General features: G+C 31.8%; 1 protein-coding gene across 3 annotated transcripts in view; it reads left to right on the top strand.

Moving 5' to 3' along the window:
* The window catches only part of LOC106457336 (kinesin-like protein KIF2A), a 58666-nt gene that overhangs the window by 24516 nt on the left and 25816 nt on the right, over window positions 1-8334 (top strand). For all 3 annotated transcript variants that reach the window (XM_022383215.1, XM_013916738.2, XM_022383216.1), the window contains exons 9-13: window positions 1522-1684; window positions 3318-3408; window positions 3631-3694; window positions 6071-6162; window positions 7679-7821. In XM_022383215.1, the coding sequence (XP_022238923.1) occupies window positions 1522-1684; window positions 3318-3408; window positions 3631-3694; window positions 6071-6162; window positions 7679-7821 (553 nt within the window). The remainder of the gene's footprint in view (window positions 1-1521; window positions 1685-3317; window positions 3409-3630; window positions 3695-6070; window positions 6163-7678; window positions 7822-8334) is intronic.

Here is an 8334-nt window from a genome sequence, read left to right on the forward strand (position 1 = left end):
ATATATATATATATATATACTTACCAAGCTGTGTTCTGGTAATTTTAAATCTTTTTTGTTAACTGATCACTTTCTAATGTTATTTTAAGGAAAACATTTTTACTTATATCTTCTTAGTTTTTTATTTTGTTGTATAAAGTTATCTCTAATGATAACTTATAAAGAGTGATAAATATGTGTGTGTACATGTCACTGATAATTTGATAACATTTTTTTTAACAATTAGTTAGGTATTATACACATAAATAATCTACAAGTAAAGCAGTGTTAATAGTACATATAAGAACTGTACAGAGCATTTGATTAGTGTCTTTATGTATATCATTTACATACTGAATAATGGCTATTTTACCAACTCATATCCTCATAGCCACATATCCTTTTTGCCACAACTATTTCTTTAGATTGCAATAACAAATAGTATTTTTCAGATAGAGTTTGTAATAATCAGTAGTAAAAGTGCCAGTTTTTTTTCTGTGAGATGTAAAACGTTTATATTAAAAAAGATATTTTATGACTAGGATGTGAAATCATTCATGGTTAAAGTGCAAAATTATAATATTTATGAACTTAATGTGAAAGAGCGTTTAGAAAAAACATGATTCTATTTCCTTTAGGTTGACCAACCTTATCAGATTATGTAGGTAATAAAACATCACTTCCCAACATAGAATCTGTGAAGTCTGATGCATTTCCTCCATTGTTTAATGAGAGTTTCATTATACTAGTTCTTTAAAAATACAGTTGTTGTGTTATGAATCCAATTGTGTACAGATGTTTTAAGATTGTCATTTTGAGGTTCCATTGTATAGTTGTACTGTATGCTTCGCATCCTGGAAATACATGGCATATAGTACTACCAGCTGGAAGAAGATACATACTTATTACTTGTATCTAGCATGTAGGAAAGAAAATCCAATTTCTATCTGAACACTTCTCCTGATTACTGCAGCTTGGAACTCTTAAATACTGTTACAGTGAATGATAACACATTTCAGATTTTTACAAATTAGTATGTGAATGTCTTCCAAAGGATATATTTTTAAGTTTTTTATTTATTTAACAGAAGATCCCATTGAAATTATACAAAAATTTAAACTTTCCTTCAGTTTTGTTTACATTAAATCAGGTTTTCCATACTTACTTGAAAATTGTTCATTTATTGTAGTTGCTAGTGGTCTGTTACTGTGAAATGGCTACTATTTAGCATATATGACATGTGATCACATTTGATCATGAATATAATTATGGCTTTTATATTTATTAATACCTTGAACACGTGGGCAGCCGCAGGAAGGTGCAAGGGGGGCACTTGATTTTCAAAAAGAAAAAAAAAATTACTGGATTTGTAAAATTATTTTGTTATTGGAAAATTGTAAGGTATTTGTAATTACAAGGGTATTGACCTCCCCTGATGTTTTTTATGCAGCTGCTCTTGTTTGAACATAAAAGATTTTTCACTCAACTTTGTGTGAAGTATTTGAGAGCAACAAAATGAAATTGTATGGTTTTATTGTACAGAATTAGGAAAGAGAGAAGTGGATGTAGTTACCGTTCCTAACAAGGAGCTCATTGCTGTGCATGAGCCGAAGTTAAAGGTGGATCTCACGAAGTATTTGGAAAATCAGCATTTTCGCTTTGACTATGCTTTTGATGAGAATTCAGATAATGAAATAGTGTACAGGTGTGTATATGTTTTTTACTTCAGTGCAAGTCAGAGTCTTTATCTCTTCACGTTATATTTGATGTTTAACCTTTTTATTCCCAATATATAATCAAGGGATGATAGCTTCTAAGCAAATACCTACGTATGGGATGGGCACAATGGCAGATTAAGACATCTTGAGGGCCCTTGAACTGTGAAAAATGCCCCATCTTGCATATTATTTTTGTTGTGCAAGACAGGTGTTATTTCACAGTTAAATATACATCTTGGTCTACATATGTGTGTATATTTATAATGAAATTTAGTTTTTTTGTATATCTAATTTTTTAATCATTAGTCCTGTTTTAGCAATATAAATCTTGCTTGAAAAAAATATATTTGTTTATACCTATTATAATTTCAAATAGCACTCCCAATTTAAAAGAAACATTTTTTTAAAAACTCATTTCCTTTCTAATAAATTTTCCTTTTTCAACACTATATCTACAGTATCCTAGTCTAAAATTTTTTAGACCCTCATTTCCCTCAGTGCTCCTAGGCATCATTTCCCTCAGTGCTTCTGGGCATCATTCCCTTAATGCTTCTGGGCATCATTTCCCTTAGTGCTCCTGGGCATCATTCTCCTCTTTCCTTCCATTAATCTGCCACAGAATGGGCAGAAGAATTCTAAAAAAAAGTAAATAATTGCATTGTTTACAGGTTACGAATGACAAAATTTCAATTTAGAATTATGTCTGAGGGAAAAAATTGTTGAAATAGTTATAAGTCTTCTTTTCACTTGAATTTACAAATTTGATGTGCAGATGTGCACTAAACACATGGAAGGTGCTCAGTGGTCCAAAAAGGGTTAATTAAAAATTAGTCATTTTGTTTACAGACATCACAAATATTTAAACAATCAAAAGTGACATATGTAAAACAAGTTGGTTTTATATCTATGGTAATGGATGGTTAAGATGTCTTTACATTTGCAAAATATTTTGGATTATTTCCCAAAGATCATATAATAAATGGGCCAATTTCCCAGAAATAGGTAATGTTTCATGAGAATCAAAAATCTGCAGAAGTTGAAAATAGCCAGCTTTTAATGTGGTAGTAAGTATATTTTTAAAATGGGTTATTCATCCTAACTCCTGTCTACTAAGTTGCAATATATATTTCTTCACAAATGGTAACAGATAAGGTAATGTGTAATTTACCTCTGTTATGTGGGTAATGATCTGTAGTATTGATAGGTAGGTGAAAAACAAAAGGTCGGGGAAGGTTAATTTTCTTATCATTTGCTGTGGACTACTAAAGAACTCGGAATGCTTATATACCCTTAACTATTTTTGGGGATTTGAACCTATCCCAAATTCTTGGATTTTATTGTGGATTCACACCATCCCTCATCAGGAGTGAATAAGAGAACATATAGCTCATATAGACACTAATTTGTATTAAAAACTGAATATTTAAAATGTTTCATGGTAAGCCTAACTTCAGACAATAAAAAGTCTTATATTTTTTTGTAAAATATAGAGCTTTAGAGTGAAAATAAGAGAAAAAAAAATCCTCAAGTCTTTTCAAACATTTCTTTAAATCTGAGTTTTAAAAGTACAACAAACTGCGTAGCATTTTTAGTGCAAATTTTATTTTAATCTATCTTTAGGTTTACTACTAAACCTTTGGTGCAAACAATATTTGATGGAGGAATGGCTACTTGTTTTGCTTATGGTCAGACAGGAAGTGGAAAAACACATGTGAGTAGCTCCCAGTTTATTCAAACAAAAGTTACGGTAATGCAGATAACCCCTTTTTTTCTTCTTTTTATTAGGATTTTTGTAAATAATTATCAGATCCTTTGTGATACTTGTGTTTTAGCAAATTTCATTGTTAAATTACAAATAAAAATTAGAGACTATTTTCTGTATGATAACTTAGTGAAACATATTTACCAATTTCTTGTTTTAATTTTTCACTAGACAATGGGTGGAGATTTTCATGGGAAATCACAAGATTGTCATAAAGGAATTTATGCTTTAGCAAGTAAGTTGAGAAAATAACAGAAATATTCATGTTCATAATTAATATAACTAACATGTGATATTTTCTTCTTGAGATAAATAAAAATATGCATTTCACAATAGCTTTTAATGATTTTTCATACCATTCGTGTCACTAAAGTTGAGATTAGAGTTTACATATCTCCCTGTTTTTATCGGTTAATATCTTATACAGGTTCTTATTTCTTACCTTAAGAAAATTTCTCCTTTCAATCAATCATCGATAAGCTTACACTCTGATAAACGAAATATTTGAAGATACTGTTGTTGGTTGGTGGCAGAAAATTCTCTCTTTCTCTTACTGTGTCTATTCATACAGATCTTTGTGACAGTAAATCAGTTTATATGTATTAAAATCCACACTAAAGAATTTAATTGTTTGTTTTATAATATGAAAATTTAACCATAAAAAATGGACTTATTTATGTCTGTGCAATTTTTTGTACCAGTTTCAAGGGCCAGGCACGGCCAGGTGGTTAGGGGACTCGACTCGCAATCTGCAGGTCGTGGGTTCGAATCCCTGTCACACCAAACATGCTCGCCCTTTCAGCTGTGGAGGCATTATAATGTGACGATCAGTCCAACTATTCTTGGTAAAAAAGTAGCCCAAGAGTTGGCGGTGAGTGGTGATGACTAGCTGCCTTCCCTCTAGTCTTACACTGCTAAATTAGGGGCAGCTAGTGCAGATAGCCTTCGTGTAGCTTTGCACGAAATCCATAACAAACAAACAAACCAGTTTCAAAATTCTTCTTGTTATAAAAGCATCTAAGTTACCCAAAATTCAGTGGCTTCTCAATTTGTATGAGAAACAGTTTCAGCTCAAATTCTCTATAATTCTCCTAAAAATTTACAAATATTTGTATGACATTTGAGGAATCTGAGTTTGAGCAAGTCCTAAGTGACATCAGACTTGCTCTGTGGGGTTTTTCATCCCCTAGCAACTGTTTTTTTCCTGTGCAATCTCCCAAATCATAAACTATTGAGAGGGACAGTTTTTTTTCTTCTTACTTTAGAAAAGCTCACTATAACAAAGTATGAGAAGTGATTGTACTTGATCTTGTAAAATGATCCATCACAACTTTGATCTACTTACTTTCATTACTTGACTATGTTAGTGGACCTATGCCATAGCATGACTTTAGCTGCAAAAGTCAAAAGAAGGAAAGATGGTTACATATCACTCTTATTTAAATATGTATGTGGCATCAGTTGCTGCTGAATTCTTACCACTGATATATCACAGATGGTCTTGGAAATGATGAAGTCTTTCTGAATGTAACTATTTGGGTAGTGACAGCTGGAGTTTTTAAATGTGTTTTAGCATATCTTCCTTTTTCTGTACGGGATTTTGCTACAGAGTTAATCCCACTGAGATCAGTACGTCTTAGTCTATGGTCTGTAAGGAGTTACTGTCTGCCAAGATAGTCTTTCTCCTTCACATTTAAATTCATTTTACAATCATTCATGAACATTCTGAAGTTATTTTATTAATCACATAAATCACTATGTAAAGACATTTGTAAAACAGCTTGCATTGCTGTTAGCTAACATTGGATATCTAATGTTTATGGTATCTCAAGTCACCATTACTGGAGAACTTCTTTGACAGTGCCTCAGCATTTCCTTGGTTCTGTCCAGGTCCTTGAACTTGAACTATATTTTATATGAATGTTTTTACCAGACTCTGTGTATTTTTCAAAAATCCCCAACAATCATAATGCTGTATGGTCAGTGATTAAACTTGTGTGTGTACAGACAATGATGAAAACAATTCATACATTAATCATTAATGGTTTCTTAGGAGTATTACAGTATTTTCTTTCTGAGCTCATTGTTTACTAAAGTACCCTGTCATCTTTTCCATCCTACAATTGTAATAACATAGTATCATCTGAAGTCTCTCTTTCATTTGTGTCGGTTGTCACTGTATGTTTGGATAGGCTAATACTTATGCTGCTATAAAAGGACTTTTTTTTTAGATCAATGAATGCCTGTTCACATTCATATTTCAACAGAACTTGTGTGGTTTAAAGGAGGATCATATCAGAAAGTGACATAAAACTAATATACAATCTAAAACTCAATAAGTTTGATGTACGATCACATCAATAAACAGTATTAATTTACAGCTATATACACATATTTGGAACCACACATACAGTATAGGTTAGACAAAATTAATAAAGCTTGCTAATGTTTTTGACAGGTTTATGTTAGTGCTTACATTGGTAGGATATTAATCTATAAAGTTTTTTTATAATATGTTATGTGTTTTCATACATTATTTTACATGTACAATAAATTTATTGTTATTTTTTTTTTTTTTTTTTTTTATTTTTTTTTTTTTTAAATTATCTAGCCAAAGATGTGTTTAGGCTTCTAAAGTCTGCCAAGTTTCGAGACGAGGATCTTATGGTGACATGCAGCTTCTTTGAAATATACAGTGGAAAGGTAAAAAACAGCTTACAATAGAGAAATTTTACTTTTTTTGTGCACTATTAATTACCACAACTATTGATGGACTGAAGGCTCATTTTAATAAGAATTGAAACCTTACTAACACATGCTTACAGTTTTTGGTATATATCTGGTGAAACAGATTTTCAAAGCAGCTCCAGACATGGTAGACTTACATTATTGGAGTGCAGCATTACCTAGAATGTTATTATATAAGAAGGTAATGAAAGCTTTGTTAACTATTGCTTAAAGACAGTGTCTAAATTATCCAAAACCAGCTTACATCCTCACCACTCTTTACGTTTGAGATGTCACATCATCTCCAGATTAACCAAGATCTTACCCTGTAAATCTGCAGTTTCTTTAACACTGGAGAATACAGATAAGCAAATTATAAATCATAGCATAGCATAATAGAAAAAGTAATTTTACACCTTATTCAACATTAAAGAATACAGTTACACAGTTATCAATTAGAAACATAACACAGTAAATTTACACTTTATTTAACACTAAGGCAGATATCCTTGGTATCTTTGTCATAACTCAAAAACAAAGAAACAAACATAGTGCTTCTGTGGCTGAAAGGGCAAACGTGTTTGATGGCACATGAAATGAATCCCAAATCCTGGATTCACAAGGCAACCCCTCTAATCACCGAGCCATACCAGCCCAAAATCTAACAAACTTGAATTCATATAAAAAATAGAAATCTTAGTAACATTATTTTAATTACTTGAACAGTTGTAATACTCATAATTTCAACAAGGCGAAAATGGTACCTGATGATGACAAAACTTTGTCGAAACGTTGTACATTTACTGTTATGTTAAACTTATATTAAAGTTTTTCTTCATTACCCATTCAAGCCGTCTCCAGCCATTATTACTCTATAGATACGTTAGCTTGTAGTTCTGGAGCTCCATACATTCTGTAGATACGTTGGCTTGTAGTTCTGGAGCTCCATACATTCTGTAGATACGTTGGCTTGTAGTTCTGGAGCTCCATACACTCTGTAGATACCTTGTCTTGTAGTCCTGGAGCTTCATACACTTTGTAAATACCTTGTCTTGTAGTCCTGGATCTCCATACGCTCTGTAGATACGTTGGCTTGTAGTCCTGGAGCTCCATACACTCTGTAGATACCGTGTCTTGTAGTCCTGGAGCTCCATAAACTCTGTAGATACGTTGGCTTGTAGTCCTGGAGCTCCATACACTCAGTAGGTAAGCTGGCTTGTGATCCTGAAGCCCCATACACTAAATAGATAAGTGCGCTTGAAGTCCTGGAACCCTATACAAACTTATGAAATACCTGACACCTTAAAGTGCTTAAGTTTCAGTAATTTTAAGATATGAAATATTAAGTAGCATGAGTAGATGTTATTTCAGACAAACTAGATCTAGCTAAATTTTTCAAAGACATTATTGTCACTTTATAGTTTTAATCATAGAAGAGTAACAGTCAGTTTATGCTTAATTATATTTACAAGTTTTATATTATATATTATAGGTATTTGACTTACTTAATAATAAATCCAAACTACGAGTGCTAGAAGATGGGAAGCAACAAGTACAGGTGGTAGGCTTGCAAGAGAAGAAAGCAGGGTCTGTGGAAGATATTTTGAACCTGATTCAACGTGGAAATAGTGTTCGGTGAGAGGTCCTGTTATGGTATAAACCTGTTATTTTAGAAAATACTAGAATTCTTAGAAAGAATGATCAGGATAAACATGTTTTATTTTTTAGTCATGAAATTCACCAGTTACAGGTGATAAAATACATGCATTACAGCATAACATAATACAACTTGGAATTACTTTCTTTATTCTATGTCAGTAAGTTTCTATTGTTATCTCTGTATAGAGCTACATTTATTAAATTGTATATTAGCTATTGTTGTGTCACCAATATTGTTTCTAATTATTGAAATTGTCTTTTACCTCTTTAACTCTCTCAACATGGGCTCTGTCAATTTGACTGACCATGTGACCTCTTTGTACTCTTTCAAAGTCTTTATGGATTTGATACTATTAACCTTTAATATAGTATGCATATCTTCATGAAATTTGGCAATCTTTCAGTAAACACTATAAGTCTTTCACATAAAAAAAAATATTTTTAGTGAAGTATTTTTAATAAACTAAAAAAAATATTTGTACCTTTGAA

Source organism: Limulus polyphemus, unplaced genomic scaffold (genome assembly GCF_000517525.1).
Source record: "Limulus polyphemus unplaced genomic scaffold, Limulus_polyphemus-2.1.2 Scaffold318, whole genome shotgun sequence".
Classification (NCBI taxonomy): domain Eukaryota; kingdom Metazoa; phylum Arthropoda; class Merostomata; order Xiphosura; family Limulidae; genus Limulus; species Limulus polyphemus.